At 32.4% G+C, this 18,393-nt stretch overlaps 1 protein-coding gene and 1 long non-coding RNA gene across 2 annotated transcripts; one reads left to right on the forward strand and one right to left on the reverse strand.

Annotated features, from left to right (window-relative positions):
- Window positions 1-895: 895 nt before the first annotated feature.
- LOC148616552 (proteasome subunit beta type-5-like) lies at window positions 896-11,660 on the reverse strand. Its single transcript, XM_088583710.1, has 7 exons — window positions 11,495-11,660; window positions 5,292-5,436; window positions 4,660-4,771; window positions 3,341-3,440; window positions 2,965-2,994; window positions 1,843-2,047; window positions 896-1,147 (listed from the first exon to the last, which is right to left on the reverse strand). Exons 1-7 carry the CDS (start codon window positions 11,630-11,632, stop codon window positions 1,047-1,049), a joined length of 831 nt encoding a protein of 276 aa, XP_088439836.1. The 5' UTR covers window positions 11,633-11,660; the 3' UTR covers window positions 896-1,046.
- Window positions 11,661-14,019: 2,359 nt separating this feature from the next.
- Window positions 14,020-17,983, forward strand: LOC148616553 (uncharacterized). Its single transcript, XR_015922234.1, has 2 exons — window positions 14,020-14,156; window positions 16,018-17,983. It is a non-coding gene; the product is annotated as an uncharacterized LOC148616553 (long non-coding RNA).
- The last annotated feature ends 410 nt before the right edge of the window (window positions 17,984-18,393 follow it).

The raw sequence follows: 18,393 nt of genomic DNA on the forward strand, positions 1-18,393 counted from the left end.
TCAATTTTTATACAACTGCAAAAAATGTGTGGTCATGTAATGGTATGATTCTTATCGTATGTAGAATTTTTCAATATAATGTTATTGTGTACCTTTCACAGTATCAGTAAATATTGTATTCAATTACACCTTAACATTACCATTTTCTCGGTTACTAGGTTGTTCCAAGTTTGTATCATAGTAAACTAGTAAATGACTTTAAAGTAGAACTTGAATGTACTTCATAGTGAAATCATTTTCACTACTGAAATACCATCATAAGTTAAGTTCCTTTTCTAGTGATTCATAGCCATTTTTACTCAGCTAAAAACTATTTTACTAGTTACCGGAAGTATAACGTGTGTAATATTTTTTTAACCAGTAAAGCAAATGAAGCATTTAATAAGACCATGTAAGAGTCCGCGAAAAAAAAACCGTGGTCCTTTTCACAAAAAATCTGAAATGTAAAATTAGTCATAAGTTATGATGTCAAAATAGAGTTAAGTATTGTGACATCACAACAAACAACTAATTATACTCTTACAATTTTTTGTGAAAAGGGCTGCTGATTGGTAGCAAGTGAAGGTAATAACAAAATTACAGAACTGAAAAAATCTAGGCAGCAGCCAAATGGAAAAGTCCAAAAGGAAAAAACAAATAATAAATGGCAATATCAGGGTAAAAATGGAAACCACCACAATAGTCCTGACTTGGTACAGGCATTTCAAAATGAAAGGAAAGTTAGACCAGGTTTTATAGCATTACGGTTTATTATTTCTTGTGTGATTCCTTTCAGTGAGATACCTGTGTTATGTTTTATAGGAATCACAACAATCTTCAATATTTCCTCCATGCTTACATGTACAAAAATGTATTTGTCACTACATATATTAACTCTAATATGTCATAGAAAAGACAAGTGGCAACATTCATTTATTTAACAAAAATGACAGTAGCACTTAAAACGACTCATTTTTCATTATACAGATGATTAATATGTCTAAATTGGATATCAGTTGATGAAATGAAAAAAAAATCTCCTCAGTCTATCACAATAGTAATGCTCATCATCGACGAGCTTGCTTCTTCTCATCCTGATATTGGTAATGTAAATCTAGTACATCAGTCTGTGATATAAACTCCCAACCTGTTTCTTTCATATGATACACTAAAGGAAAAAAGAGAAGAAAATCATCATGACATGTAAATTACAGTAAGCTTATTCAAGTGGGCAACCAATTTTCAAGTATTTTTTCAGAGTCCAGATTCCACTTATTCCACCAAACACTCAATAACATAAGTTGTAAGGTCAGTTTAAGTCAAATCTATCTTTCACCTCTGGGGAAAAAAATGTAACCCTGTCGGTGCAACTGGTCCCTATACCCAGTTTTTAGTGAACCCCAGGTTGCCCAATCATTCCTCAGGATCTGTATTTATTCTTTCAGTAAACTTGTGTCTGTAAGGGGTTATGTCTGATTTTTAGGTGTAGTCTTTTTCCAAAATAATGGATATAAATCCAGCTTTTTCTAGTCATGGTCTTCTTGTTTTTGCTTTGCACAGGACATATGAAAATTATAATTTGGTCCACTGTTACTTATTTTTTCTCTTCTGCATACCACTCAAAGGTATTTTTACTAAATATTGTATGAAATCTATATCCACAAATTGCACAGAGTAGCTTTGAGAGTTTTCTTTTCACTCCAATAAACAAATTCAGGAAAATGAGAGCAAAAACTTAGTGACTAACAGATAGGAAAATTAAATTACATCTTCCCTGGAAAGTGGTCATAATAAAACCAATCAGCTGTGTATGAAATTAAGACAATCCAAAACTTTTAACCTAATTCATGTAGAGAACCTTACAATTGACAACACCACCACTGTAAGCATCCCTATGTGTAGCATGGTAGATAGATCTACGTCCCAAGTCAATTGCCTCTGGAACTGTCAAGTCCCATTTGTATCCACTGTCTAACACACCATAAGCATACAAGGATCCAGATCCCACTGAAAACATTACATTGGTCATTCTCTGTCCATCACTGTCTACATAATATAAACCTGGGCCCTGGAAATAGAGGATAGGTGAACTACAGTGATAACTTCTGCTGTATTTTGTAACATAGTACTGATATTACCTTGTATTTGCTCAGTACAAATTTTCACTTTTTTTCATGATGAAACAATAGTTATATCAGTCTAACAAGAAAAATCAGATAATGTGAAGATTGATACATATGAATCTATGTTAATTTGTCAAAATTGAAGAAAATTCTCATAGCTAATGAGGCTTTAGAAAGTCTGTGAAAATATTGTTCTACTCAAAAGATAATTTTTTTTTACTATACTTGATGTGTAAGCCATTCATGTTTTACTCAAAACACTTTTTAAGAAACATCAATTTTGTTTTTTTTTTCAAAAAGTCAAACATTTTAAAATTAGTTATATGTACTATATACTTGGCCTTCCAATTGGTTACAACTGTAAACTTCTAAGTGTCACATTATTTTGTCATTTTTAGACTATATCAGATTTTATTTTTTTTTATCCAAGAAAAATTGTGATTATGATCAAGTTACATTTTTTTTCAATTATTTCTGAATTTACAGTATTTCAAGACCAAACAAAATTAATTAGAAGATTCTCATCCCCTTACGCCCCTAAAAAATTGACCAAAAAAAAAAAGAAAAATTGGGGGTAAGTTTCAAAATCAGGATTTTTTTTTGCATCAGAACCTAGTATTGAAATACTATAACATACAAATAATCCATTTCTTGGTGTCTTAAAAGATGTTTCTTCTGATGTGGCTATGGATTTAGAACAAATACATTTGTATATGCTTCAAATAGCCAAAATTAGGCTTGCAAAAATCTGGTAAGAAAAAAAAAATCCTCCCACTCATCCCTTATTTTTCGTGAAGGCTGGATGAGAATCTAACATTTAAGTTACTTAGCCTATGTAAAGTATGTGTCTATTAAGTCGTACCTTTTTATCCCACCCACAGATCATAGTACCCTGAAAATAGATATATGACAACAATATATTACTGTCGTTATTTCATGATAAATGTTAAGGTGAAGTGTTCATAGATCAAGTTCACCTCTTACCATCTTTAAACCTGCTAAAAAAAAAAAGAAAGTACTGGAAAATGTTATTCTTTAACTCTATCTGAAATCTGTAGAAACTAAATATTAAAAAATTGCTAAAACTTTATTACACTCAATAAACTGTTTAAATTCTGTAAACAAATGAGAACTTATTTTTATGAAGACAATGAAGAAAGGAAGCAAATCCTTATCATATTCAAATCATGTCATCGTTCATAACTTAGTCTAAATAACTAAATATGATACATGCTTACCATAGATAGACCCATTCCTTTGTAGTTATAAACTATATTTGCTAAAAGTTTTGAGGCTGCTGCAACAGATATCCTTTCTTTATTTCTTAGTTCATAAATTCTGAAAAAGGAAAAACATGAAAATGTCTTAATAAAATATTTTCATGTTGTTTTGTTCACAAACAGTGTACTTAAAATATGATGACCAACGCCTTCATAAAAATGTTAAAAAATGAAGAACTTCCCCTAATCCTTCCTTAATGCAAAATTTATGCAATCACACCACCTGAAGGCTTTGATGAAAAAAAATTGAAGAACTGAGTAAATAAATCATGGATTTGAGGAAAATCCTATTTTTAGAGTTTTATGAAACGCAGACCATTTCTTGATTAGAGCACACTACACAATTGATGTTCAATAAAAAAAATCTCTTTTTGACCTAATGACCTCAATATTCATGATTAAGTGTAAAACTTTGATAGTTCTTCAACAATGGAAAGGATGAGAATATTAAGGTTTACATAAAACACCTGCAATAGTCCATGATAAAGGTACATGTAGTAAGGAGCAAAATGTTCCTATGTTCAGGTCAACGACGTCTCATACATATGTGTTTGTTCCTTAGCCAACCCTCATCAAGGGGTGGATCCAGGATTTTTGATTGGGGGAGGAGGGGATGCACAGTTAAAAATTTTTTTTTGAGGTTAAATTTTTGAAATATTCTACTAGAGTGGGTTCACTGTAGATATCTTTTGTGGTAAAATTAGTGAGAAATTAAAGTTTCAACCAAAACTGCCTAAAGCTACCCCTGAAAACCCATGCTTTGCAAATTTTAGGGGTGGCGCACACCTGCCACGCCCCCGCCTGAATCCGCCCATCATCTATTGTTATATCAATAAGAAATTAGAAAATTAAAAAATCCTGCACTCCAGACAGAAGCATGTGATTACATGAAAAAAAAAAAAACTAGTATCAAGACTGCATTAGGAACTTCTTTGTGTCTTGGAAACATGAATGATACCCCAACAAATACATGTATAATAAGATGTTCATCAAAAACAGGGCATATATAGGATATAAAGGATATGAAGTGCTATCCAAATAACATGCCATGTAACCCTATGGAATATTGAAATTGATAGATCCAACTATAATTAATTTAAATAAAACATCCTGCAAAATTTTCAACCTGTAGTTTAAAAACTGTGTGAGAAGACAGCCAGACAAACCATGAACCCCCTATTACCCCTATGAAATATTGAAAAATAAGTTCACTCACTCTAATTTTGACAATTTTGTACAAGCTGTAGCATCGAGAGTTTGACCTAGAATTGCCTCACCTGCAGTGTTTTGCTAATACTCTTTCCCAATAAGAACAATCTGCTGCTCCACCTGCCATGGTACCTAACAGGTAAGGGTTTATCTCTATTACTTTTTTCACTGTCTGTGATGCTATAAAAAAATCAAAATAGTAATTACTATCTAGTTCAACATATAAAATGCTCCCCAATGGGGCTAAATGGTAGAAAAGTTAAAAATGGTAAAATGAAAATTAAGGGTCTGATATACTACAGCCCCAAAAAAATTCTGCAAGATGGCAAATTAAAGGGGTTTCTTCTTTCTCACACTTCAATTTTCTCCAGCCTTCCACAATATCATCATCATAACATCCAATCAGAACATGTGAAAAGTCATACAAAAATTTTATTGGCCCTAAAAGGGGAGCATTTTAGGTTTCACCCGAGTCATGTAATTTTGACTACTGTTTACTTAAAAATGACAAATCAGCTAGTTTAGCCTGCAAACTGATCATTTGGTTAAAAATGTATGTTAATTTCCTGTTTCCATGTAGGATATGTAAGATTTTTACTGCAAAAAATCAGGGAACATAACCATATTGAATCTACAAGCATATTGTTGTAATGAAACTGAAAAAAAGTCCAAATCAAAATATTCCTATTTGCCCTATTACCTATCCATGATCCAGCAGTTGCTCTGGAGTCCACTGCAACTATTACACCATGTTGAAATTTAAATGCAAGGGTTGTAGTTCCATGATCAAATTGTATCTTTACATCACTTTTAGGATCTGTGAACTGTTTCAAGTTCTCAACTGGCTAAAATTTAAAAATCAGATTAAATAAACAAGTATTTCAATTTTATTATGAATGTCTACTAAGGCTTAAGAACAAAAAATAATATTAATTGGTTCTGAATTGACATACAAGTACAGTACCATGTAAAAAACAATGTAAATTAATGAGAATACATAAACACCACTGTGAGTAGAGGTTTAATTTGGTACCCGTTTTTTCTGAATAATACAGCAATTTCGCTGTATTCCTTAAAATATCCATATAAACAAGAGGGCGGATAAACAATTCATACAGTGCAAATTTCATATAGAAAAATAAAAAATCAGATTAAATAAACAAGTATCTCAATTTTATTATGAATGTCTACTAAGGCTTAAGAACAAAAAATAATATTAATTGGTTCTGAATTGACATACGAGTACAGTACCATGTAAAAAACAATGTAAATTAATGAGAATATATAAACACCACTGTGAGTAGAGGTTTTATTTGGTACCCGTTTATTCTGAATAATACAGCAATTTGGCTGTATTTCTCAAAATATCCATATAAACAAGAGAGCAGATAAACAATTCATACAGTGCAAATTTCATATAGAAAAATAAAAAATCAGATTAAATAAACAAGTATCTCAATTTTATTATGAATGTCTACTAAGGCTTAAGAACCAAAAATAATATTAATTGATTCCGAATTGACATACGAGTACAGTACCATGTAAAAAACAATGTAAATTAATGAGAATATATAAACACCACTGTGAGTAGAGGTTTTATTTGGTACCCGTTTATTCTGAATAATACAGCAATTTGGCTGTATTCCTCAAAATATCCATATAAACAAGAGAGTAGTAAACAATTCATACAGTGCAAATTTCATATAGAAAAATAAAAAATCAGATTAAATAAACAAGTATCTCAATTTTATTATGAATGTCTACTAAGGCTTAAGAACCAAAAATAATATTAATTGATTCCGAATTGACATACGAGTACAGTACCATGTAAAAAACAATGTAAATTAATGAGAATATATAAACACCACTGTGAGTAGAGGTTTTATTTGGTACCCGTTTATTCTGAATAATACAGCAATTTGGCTGTATTTCTCAAAATATCCATATAAACAAGAGAGCAGATAAACAATTCATACAGTGCAAATTTCATATAGAAAAATAAAAAATCAGATTAAATAAACAAGTATCTCAATTTTATTATGAATGTCTACTAAGGCTTAAGAACCAAAAATAATATTAATTGATTCCGAATTGACATACGAGTACAGTACCATGTAAAAAACAATGTAAATTAATGAGAATATATAAACACCACTGTGAGTAGAGGTTTTATTTGGTACCCGTTTATTCTGAATAATACAGCAATTTGGCTGTATTCCTCAAAATATCCATATAAACAAGAGAGTAGATAAACAATTCATACAGTGCAAATTTCATATAGAAAAATAAAAATGGAAATTTTTCTATCTCAGACGTAAGACTAAGAACGAGAAATAATTGTATGGAAGTTGTAGTACAGAACAACAAGAATAAAATGGCAAGTTTTTTAAAGGAACTTATGACTAATTAAAAAAACAGAAAACAGGCTGAGGTGACTTAAAAAAGTATGGTTGTTATCGATCACTGGTCAGGGTAGTCTAATGTAGATAGATAGATATATTTTGATCAAATATCAACATTACATTTACAAACACAAAACACATACAATTCTCATGACATTTACATTATTATCTGCATTGCCCAAATGAGGACGAGACGGCTGTTTTCACGAACCTTGCAAAAACTATCTATTTTTAGAAATTTCAATGCACACATTGTATACAATGTCTCCAATGTGTCTGGTTATCAAATGGACTTCAATTATTCATACATGTGATAAAGTCATTCCTTCAAAACAGGAGATTTGTCATTTTTCAGCTGGAGATTTGGTTTGAAAACTGTAGGTTTTTTATCAGCCTTTTTTTTTTGGCATAACAAGTCAAATATGTGTGAAACCTAAGGAAAACCTTGCATTAAGTCTGTTTCCATGAGAAAAAAATGCTGAATACTCAATTTGAATATTTGGAATGACCCTTTTGATGGATTAAAACATTAACATTTTAATGATTTTATTGATTAATGACAATATTTACATAACAAGAACAGCAGAAACATAAATAACTTTCAATTTAAAAGTGTCATCATTACTATATAGCTACTATTAATTAAATAATTGTCATTTAAAATTGTCACTACAGTTGCTACTTTTACATAAATATGCATCAAAATGATTTTATTTCAAAGAGTCATTACTGGCTTGGCACCACTTTAACTTTGACTTCCATGCAGCATTGAATTTGGAATAGTGCTTTTCTTTCTTGGCAGGAGGTGTTGAAGTTGAAATATTACATTTCGGCATTTTGACGGCTGATGAGAGTGCTCCAAATTGAAAAATTCATGTAGTTCCTCCATTGACTTGGATAAAAAAAAAAACAAGCCATACCTTGAGTCAATTTAAGTTTCAGTGGATGCATGGACAATGTTTCCGTAACCATCAAAAGATCAAATGACCCGCATCAATATTTACACAATGAGTCCCAATCATCGGTAATAAATCGTTTAATCATTTAAGCATGTGCCACTTAAACTTGGGATAATTGTCAATCATCTCCTGTTGTTATATAATCATCACACCTTTTAAATTAGGTCTCGTTGATAACCACTAAATCTCTAAATTACTGTTAATGACCCTAATTAACATATTCACCTGTCTACCTGAGATCAACTGGAAATGTTGTTATTCAATCCCCTCAGGTTTTTCCTTCAGTAAATAAAAAAAATGGCGTCCAAAATCTGTTTATGGTATAAAGTTTGGAAAGCAGTAGATTTTGTTTCAATGGTAGAACGGTCGGAAGATTCTAATTCCGGTAGAATTGAACTACCGCCAGTAGGTTCACATGTATGATTATTTTTAACGCAGTACTGTACAGTTAGGAAGTATTAATCAACAATAAATATTTATTTTACGATTCTCTGATTATCTTTTCACACGTTATATTTGCCGATTGTTAATACCATGCGCTACTTGTCTGAGCCACTGTTTTATTGTGCCAACAGCTTGGATTAAAGTTAGACAGACAAATTAACAATCAAACCAACTTCAAGTTGAGTAATCAAATTACTAGTGTAGATTTAGGCAATTAGTTTGAGAATTTTCACAAGTCCCCTGGAGTGATTTTCAAGGATCCCCAGTGAATTTTGAGGGTCAGGAAAAAGTCCAGGGGCTGCTCTGGCTCCCAAAATTCTGTCACCAGAAAAATCGCCAGCTGCTATTTTTTGTCGCCAATTTTCAGAAATTAGAGCCAAAGGGTGCCAAAAAAAAACAAAAAAAAAACACTTTTTTTTTTAAATATTGTAACAATATTAAGTCACTGATGAATTATCAAAAAAACCTCTCCATTCATGACATACATGTACCCAAGATTCACTCTTGATGCATGTACAAAGCAGGTTTTTAGCTCTAGTCTGTCATTTTCATCTGCATAAAATAATTAAGTACTACTCCAGAAACAGGTATTTTACTTCTATCAAGGACTTTATATTACTATTCTCATTTAGTCCTTGATTTTAAAACATTTTTGTTCACCTTTGTCCTTAATGGTCCAATTTATCATACAATATAATTTGATTTTTTTAAATATTTTTAACAAATTTTTTTTTCAAGTGATAAAATTTCTAGCAAACTATATTTTGTACCATGGGCCATTAATTGTGTCCCTGTTTAATTATCTTGATATCTGAATAGCATTTCTTTAATTAGATTTCGGGAATCCCCATTCTATTTGTTTACTGATTTTCCCGCCAAAAAAGTCACATGCAAAAGTGTAAACAAATGTCATCCATTTTCTTAAATTCTTTCATTTCGAAGTGTTTTGAGACACTTCCTGATCGGATAATCATTTTTAATTGGATTTAATTTATTCTGTTATTAGGTACATGTAAGTCTGTTTCCGAATGTATTAAATGGTTAAACAGAGCTGTGAAGTCTGTAAGTAGCCACGTGCACATGGCCTTTTTTGTGTTAACCTTTGACCAGATGATACGAGTTTTGATTGGCTCAATAATATGTTTACATTTGATTGACACCTTCCATGAGGATATTGTAAGTCACGGTCGCCTCGTTTAACTACCTTTCATTGCCTTCAGTCGTAAATTGGTCATGGTCAATTAACTCTGACCAGCTGATAGACTTCCTGTCAATATCAATATACAAAATCTAGGCACAAAGAAAATCGCCAACTGGCTATTTTTGTCGCCAGATAAAATGAAAAATCACAAATTGCGACATTGGCGAAGCCCAGCGCGACCCCTGAAAAGTCATGTCCCGGAAGTAACAAAAAGTGACTGTCCTTACAGAGAAAATTCATCATTTCCTTCAATCACACAAATAAAAAAATATAGGTTAAGATTATGTTTCAGTAAAAATAAATTCATCTTTTCTGATAGTTTTCAAGTCTTTTTCTAATTTGTTTTACTTATTTAAAGAAGTAAATATTATGTTTATAATAACTCCGGGAAAGATGTGGATGTACGTATATCTCCACTGTTCCACTGGCACTGCTGCTGCTGTCAAGAACCTAACCCGCCTCGGAAAAAAAACATAACTCCGATTATAATATCAAAATCGAAGCATAGCTTTTCTAAGATAGGAAAGGCAATCGTTTTTTTATTTGGAATTTGCAGCTGTTGTCTGAATTTTGTTTATGTCACATGATATGTGTAAAATATTCCCACCATCCGTGGAGAACAGTAATATTTCCGGTATTTGCACAGATTGATCTGACAGAGCAAAACTGAAATGGATGTTGCTAGAGATGCCCATTAAGAATAAAAAATGTAAAGTATTGCAAAGTGCTATAAAGTTATTGACCATTTTGAAAACGAGGGGAAATGGGGTATGGGGTTGGAATATTCATTTATTGAAAAAAGACCCCCCCATTAATTAACAAGACAGATTTTCAAATAGAAATATTGATCTTGCTTGCTAGTTAAATAGAAATAAAAATATTGTACTTGCGAAACAAAAATTTTCATCCGGGTCGACCCCCTCTTTGTAATGTCCATTATTATTTTTCCGAGTCTTGAACTGACAGTACATGTATGGCAAAGCTCACAGTGCTTGCTGATTTAGGCAATGCCTACCCCATATTATAACCTAAATACAAAAGACATAAGCAGAGCTTATACTATACTCAACGTCACACACAGCACATTTTCAAATTGTAGCTCTATTTTTTAGACTGTAGGGACTTATTGCTAGAGTTGTTTCTCTTTTATTTAATCTGAAGATAGTTCGCATATATGCACGACGTGATAGTTCCAACAAGTCGTTTATTGGCTGAAATTGTGTGTAACAAATCCTTACGGAAAATCCTATACAAATATCCGCCATGTTGGTTTCTAAGGGACAATTTGTTTACAAACGAAGTTCGTAAGCTCCCATCGAACTATGGTGACAATCATCTGTTTGATCAAATTCTTGGTGTTGTAATGTGTTCACGTAGAATAAATCTTAGATATCCAAATTAGCGCCAAAATGCATTCTGGGGTCTTCGGTTTTTGGACAAACCATTCAAATGTAAACAACATCTCATGACAACCCGATCACTGTAAACATGGCCGACTTTTGACAATGTAAATATTGGGACAGAGTATTAAAATCTCACCAGAATTTAACGATTCAATGTTTAGGGAGAGCCGTTTGGCTAAACAAATGAGCAAGTCATTTACGGAAATTTTAACGAAAATATTTTTATTGAAATTTTAACAGTAACTTATTTATGTGACGCCGAGTATAATTGAATATAAAATAAATGAGACTTTCTCATATCTAGGGGAAGCTATGCCTTAAAATTCTCCTTCATACACATGTCTATCTGTAGTCAGAGGGAACTTTGTGATGAAATTGTACCAATATTTGTCGAAAGGTAAAGGTGAACCTTAATGGTTTCACCGGTGATTTAGCAAAATTTGATACTGAAGAACTATATAAAGCGTGTTTTCGTTTAATTCTATCACACATACGTCAAAATTGCAAGGTAAAGTGAAGTTTTCTGACGAATGAATCGCCTCTTCCAAAAACTGTCCCCCGTTATCGGATCCTTGGAACACTGTTCCTTTTGCAAAATTCTTTGGAAGTCCACAGACATCTGCAAGAGCCATTTTGTTTTTCTATTCTGCAGTGAAGAGATTATCATGATGTGATTTAAGAAAGAAAAATATATTTAAAAAAAAAATAAGAAACCGAGAAAATATTAAACAAAATTTTAGTTCAAGTTCATGGATTAAATATATTATTATTAAAGAATTAAATAATAATGTTAGTTAACGTTACATGCCAGTTCGCCCCAAATCAGTCAATTCGTCATGTTCGATCTTCATACTTTTATCACCTTGCGATTCCATGTCTATAATGCATGGTATTGCCAACATCATTCAGGGAGTAATGGCATATAGACAACAAACATGTAAACTTTCGAAGCCTACGATAGACACCGTTTATATGCATTTATAATCTGATTAACCGATATTCATTTTTATTCCATCCGTGGTACTTTGACTAACCCCATGCTGCACGTTTTCTTTAATTTAATTTAATTTAATCTTAAATTTTAAATCTTATTTTCTGAATTTTAAATACATTTTTAGATAGTAAAATCTTTTAAAATGAATATATATATATTAAAACCTATAGACTTTTCGATATCACAAGCCCGTAAAAACATTCGCAAAATGTTTTACCCTATGCAAGAAACTCATTCTCAAATACAGATTTACATGTACTTGTAATCGATTTATACGTGCGGATTTCTCCCACCCTATATACTTTATGGTAATATTCTTTACAAAGCACGGAATGCTCAATACTCGCACAATAAGTTAATCAAACCGTTGAATAGGCTCATTCGTAAGGGATATAATTGTCAAATCGTTAAATATAGCATTTTCGGTTTAACACTGATTCGCTCATAAGGCCTTTACATACAAACTTACACACTATATTGAAAAGCAGCTAGTTATTGACATGACATGGTTTGTATCATCATTATATGACTCATGATGTACCGTGGTTCTCAACCCTGCATGGGAAGAATTGGTATTGATATTATATACGATGAGGACATGATTTTTTGTAGGTTTAAACTGGTCTTGGGCTGGTATGTCAGTTAACTGCTAGTAGTCCTTTGTTTTTGCAATACGTGTAACGTATAATCAGTTTCTTAATTTCTATTTTAACAAAGGAAAGACCTTTTTGAAATGATTTTTATGTGTAATATTTTTTTTCACAGTGGTCAGATTTAAAAAGAGGTGTTATGCTTTAACACCGCCGCATTTTTTGCGCCTGTTCCAAGTCAGAAATTTCTGGCCTCTGTGTGTCTTGTTTCATTTTCACTTCAGTTTAGTTGCTGGTGTATACAGTGTATATAGGTGCCAACCCCCCCTGCACCCACCCCTCCCCCGATCCGCCACTGCATATTGAATTCTGTAGGTAAAAATCATTTTCATCAAAATGTGTATACTATGATATGATGATGTAAAATCGCTCGATTTTAAGCAGTCGATCCATCAAAATCCGGCCGAATAGCCAATCCATCAAGGGAAAGCTATTAAACCGGACCCGGTCGTATAGCCTGGCTGCATATAAAATGGATTTGCCATTCAGCGGGTCCGGTCGAATAGCCACGGCCATTTTATTAATGTTCTTTTCATTTGCTTTGGTACAAATAATACATTATCTTTTATATCTATCACTGTTAATTGTACCTTAACCTTTACAGCCGGTTCTAGTGTTCTTGAATTTGAGGTGGTCTTTTTCCTTACAGCACTTGGTCCTTGGTCACTCTCAGGGTGGATTTAACGTTGAAATCCGAAGGATTTAGGTGAGGCGTGGCGGACATGCGCCCTCCCAAACGATTTACAACGCGTTCGGATTGAAACAGTAGGAAAAACAAGGAAAAGCAACAACACATCTTGCTTCCATTAATTTTCATGAGTATGGCAAATTATAAACAAATGTTCCAAAACTCGATAGTTCGCGTCATTCAGGATTGGAATCTTTGTCACGGCCATCTCTAACCAGTGAAAATCCTGGTTCTGTCACTGGTTCTAGTGGCGGATCCAGATTGGGGATGCAGAGGTTGGGATATTTTTTACTCAGCCATATGCAGAAAAAATAGGATTTAATATTTCCCCGTCACTTAAAAATGTGGATATTCAAATAAGATTTTTTTTACTCTGACTGCCCCTGAAAATAATATTTTCGCGCTTTTGTGAAAAAAAAATCTAATTCAAGTTTAAATCCCAGTACATACAAACAGGAACAATATAATACTGACAATAATTAGTTAGTAATATAAAGTCCCTGATACAAATCAGATTGGAAAAAAGTCTAAAATCATCGATGATATAAATGACCATAAACTGAATATACATTGACGAAACGGAGAGTGTATTGTAATATAAAGTCCCTGGTTACGGTTACAAGAAGCCGAAAATGTCTCGATCGTTCGGACCGAAACACAGTGGACCGAAATGACACCAGCGATTTATGATACCTCATGTCGCAGCACGGTTTCATTCCCCTGTGTAATATTCCCCCTTCTAAATGAGAAAATGAAGGAAATTTTCCTATCTCTTTTGACGTTCTTAGCTTCTTTTTCACTCGTCATTTTATTTATTGCAATATGTAAGTGTTAAGTAATTATAAAAAAGATCTATGTTAAGTTCCTACATTTAGCAACAAGAATAAGTAGCGGGTGAAAGAATGTTTTCAACTGTAACCTATGTTACAACTTATTCTTATCCCATAGTGGGGTTTAATGTCCGAAGTGATTACCTGATTTGGCCGCCCATTGAAGCTGCAGATAACGCTAGTGTTGTTAATTTTTACTAGTGCTACAGTGGTGGATTTACCAGGGAGCAAAGGGTGCTTTAGGCCCTACCCTGTCTCTTAAAAATAATAATCGTCACCATGGCATAAAAATAAGTTACAAATGTCATATTACTTAGTCTTATCTCGTGCAACTAAAGGTGAAACCAATTAACATCCAGTGTGTGTATATCTGCTTAAATATGTCACCCCACCCCTAGAACGTTAACAACTACTGAAGTGCATGTTTCGATACAAGTACATGTACCTTATAAACAAATAAATGTCCAATGTTTATGAAAAGGATAATTGATATAAGTGTAATAGGTATGAGACCACAATTAATTCCCCTTGGTTTTCTTTGTATTCGAATTTCAACTTTGGTAGTGGGTACCTTCCTCATTTTTTCATAGTTTTACTGGAAACTTATTTGCTGAAGTTTTGCCTCTGATTGATAGAAAATAGATCAAAATTACATGGGATTTTTTTATCAATCAAATCTGACTACAAGTTATGATTTGGTTCAGTGGAAGATGGTTAAAATTTAGGACTTTTAACTCAGTTCATTTGTCATGTTTACCCCATCTCTGGGTCATATGGATTAATTTCAGAAAATGGTGGTAAAATTGTCTAAAATTTATATATAAAATCCTGTTTTTGGGTATCTTTTAGGCCGGAGAAGTTTTATTCAATTTGTGCAAGTGGAATTTTTTTAATCTGTTCAAATGTGTATATTGAAATGCACTTGAAAATTAATTGTGGTCTCGTGCCTAGTACATGTAGGTGAATAAATGGCTGTTAACCAATGGAATTATAAAGCAACTCATAAGTAATGTAGCATTATCTTTAATGATACAATGTGTAAAAAATGACAATTGCCTAGAACATAATGTGAATTGGGAAATAAAGCCTTTTAATTTTAGTAACTTGTTGGAGGTTTGCCTTGCAAGATCCTAGACTTGTGGTTCTATTAAACATTTTGAGTTTTGAAAAGAGTTGAGGTCTGGCACTTGATTTGTATATTTTATTTCACAACAGTCCCCTGATTGTCTTTTGAATTAAGCAGTGGTAGATTCAGAAAGGGCAGAGGGGACATTCAGGCTCCTATTTTATTGGAAAAATGTATATTTTAGTATGAAATCTTGATTTTCCACAAATTTTTTACCCCCTCTAAAAATGGTTTGCCTCGCTTCTCACAGCATTAAGGCCAGCTAACCTGAATTATTCGCTCCGCCCTTGTTAAATTTACTGAAAAATAAACAAGTTCATAAAAGTTCTGACATTTGGTCAGCTCCCCCAGCTGATCAGGGTCTGGATCTGCCACTAGACAGTAATCAGATTCAGGTGGTACAGGGGTTGGGCCCATTAAGTTCAATTTCATATAAAATTTTGACAAAAATAAGCTAAAAATAGCCTGAATCCCCTTTACAAAATCTCACACCTTGTTGAAGTCTTCAAAATATGTGAAGAACTTAAATCATGATACATGTATTCACACCTTTAGACAATTAGACAGTATGAATGTAAGGAATATGTATTATATTTTTTTTTCGCAATTCATGTCTGTGGTTTTTTTTATACTTATTGGGCCAGTGTATCATCACAAAAATGATAAAATATGAACAAGGCAGATTTTTGTGTCATGTCTCCTTTAATTTGTTTACTATTATATGTATAGGTTGGTACATAGTATGGAAGCTTTTCCTGTCAAAGTTTGCATTTGTGAGAGAACTACTAGGACAGAATGGACCTGACGCACAACAACATCAAGCTAAACCACCGCAAAGGAAAACCAGAACTAAACTTAGGAAAGATTAAAAAAACATGTCCTTGCAGCATTTTAAGGAGTGAGAAATGTTGAAGTGATTAAATCGTGGCAATTTTATATTGCCTTTCAGGCCAAGAGGACTTAAATGATATTCAGTTTAGTTAAGTAAAAAATGGAACACTGCTCAGGGAAAAAGAAAACCTATTGAAAAATCAACTAAAATGGAACTAAATTAGATTAATGTCCAAACATTGTGTTTGATGATTTTAGAGCTATAATGTTTGTATTGTAATCATACCTGTTACCCACAATAGGGGGAGACTCCCACATAATCAATGAAAAATTTGGAATTTCCTGCATAAAAAATGTAAGATTTGTGGGAGTTTTTTGGTTAAATTTTTTTTTTGTGTGGAAAATACTAAATAATTCAAATATCACATAAAAAATTTGCTCTTAATTAAAAATCTTCCACATAAGACTGCCAATGGGGGATAGACTCCTACATGAGCTGTTTCAAAGGTTAATAGATATGTGTAATCATAATTTGATTAAATTTCATTTATTATACTGTACAGTATGATGTTAAACATAACAGGTGAAGAGAAAATCTGTGTTAACTGTAGTTTTTATAGCAGGAAAGATTATTATTAGTCTTTTTTAAATTTGGTTAAGCAATCACTATCAGCATTGAACATTTTCAAAACTGTGTGTATATTGGAAACATATAATGCAATGGCAGTGAATGGGGGTTCACAAGGTTGGATCCTTTCGTTGGAAGGAAATTGTGTTAATTTTAGGTAATTTTTTTGCAAAAATGATCAAATAATAATCTGGACTCCTTTTTTCTATATCCTTTTTCAAAATCTCTTGATCCTGGCCTGTTATGGTACAGGTATGACCTATTCAGTTATACATGTATTACATTAATGCAATGCTAAATGATTATTTAATTAATTATTTTGCAATCTGAGAACTTTTTCAATGGTTACACATAAAAAAGTTCAATTTCATAATTTTGGCATAGACCCTTCTTGTGTTTGCTTCAGTAAAGTATTTGATTGGATTAAATGATTGTCTTAACAGAAGTAAGCCTCTTTCTCATTTTTCTCTGCTTTCTGTTTGTTTTGTCACCAATTTGGTCATTGAGTGTTACATTTTCATTCTTACAGGAATAGTATGATTATTCTTAACTTATAAAATGTGCTTTGTCAGTATAATGCATACCTTTAGCTACACTACATAAAAGTATAAAATATTTGTAGTATTGAATAATTTCATATGATTAAACTATGTATCTATTATGTATCTGTGTACACGTAGCAAAGTGGGCATTTTAAGGAGGTAGACCTTGGGTAACGGACATAACTCATGAAGTCGGTGATATGTTTGTTTCATTTTCAATTTCTGCAAAACCTTTTAAGCTTTTCTCTGAAACAGAATGAAATCAGTCAAAGTCACTTCGATGCTTACATGAGATTGATGTAAAATAATGAATACAAACGTTCTAGTGATTTTTAATAGTTGTGTACCTTACCCTTGGTTTTCCTCCTTAAAATGTATTCTGGGTACATTCCAACCAACAAAAATATCAAAATTTTCAATTTGTTTAAGGATGAGATGAGAACAATTTTGATAGTTGTGATTCAATTTTACTTAGACTGTCCAAAGTTCCTATCCTAAAAAGGAATTAAGTCTAGTAACAATCTATGCATGCCAAGAAAGATAATCTAAGTACACATTGTAGTGTGGGACTGGACTTGCTGATAAGAGCCACAATGTGATTTAAACTATTTTGATGTTGTATGTGTGCAATCTTGTCACTACGTTTTTTATTTGTACATGTGTTATTTAAAGAAAAATAAACCATTGAAATGCCTCCACTTGTTGCCCAATCCTACTATCATGGTTTTTTTTTTTAAAGTTGCGATGAATATAGAAATACCAATTTCAAGTAGTAATAACCTCTTATCAGCAGCATAGATGGAGATCCATAAATTAATTGTAAATCAATTTAAAAAAAAAACAAAAATATTTAAATGGGAAGCCAAGTCGAACACGGAGATCGTGTGCAACATATCTCTTGTTTTAGCACTTTTTCGATGTTGAAGACAAATCAGGAAATTAAAATCTTATTATTTTATGGAAATAATGAATTGTTATACCAAAATGAACAAAGACAACGCTGACTGGATAAAACGACAAATATAAGATGGGCCACAGGACTCCCATAAAGTATTTGTTGGTTTGGTAAATATTCAAGTTGTGTTTGCCTTTTCTATGTATTGC

This window comes from Perna viridis, chromosome 5 (genome assembly GCF_037379345.1).
Source record: "Perna viridis isolate PV_CMFRI_1.1 ecotype Kerala chromosome 5, ASM3737934v1, whole genome shotgun sequence".
Classification (NCBI taxonomy): Eukaryota; Metazoa; Mollusca; class Bivalvia; order Mytilida; family Mytilidae; genus Perna; species Perna viridis.

What these genes read in the sequence shown, in the direction of transcription:
- LOC148616552 (XM_088583710.1), bottom strand. Translation starts at nt 11,632, where the DNA reads ATGGCTCTTGCAGATGTCTGTGGACTTCCAAAGAATTTTGCAAAAGGA. An exon ending in AAGGAATGGGTCTATCTATG is followed by an intron (nt 2,995 to 3,340) that starts GTAAGCATGTAT and finishes ATCTATTTTCAG; the next exon opens with GGTACTATGATCTGTGGGTG. An exon ending in CAGTGGTGGTGTTGTCAATT is followed by an intron (nt 1,148 to 1,842) that starts GTAAGGTTCTCT and finishes TTTTTCCTTTAG; the next exon opens with TGTATCATATGAAAGAAACA.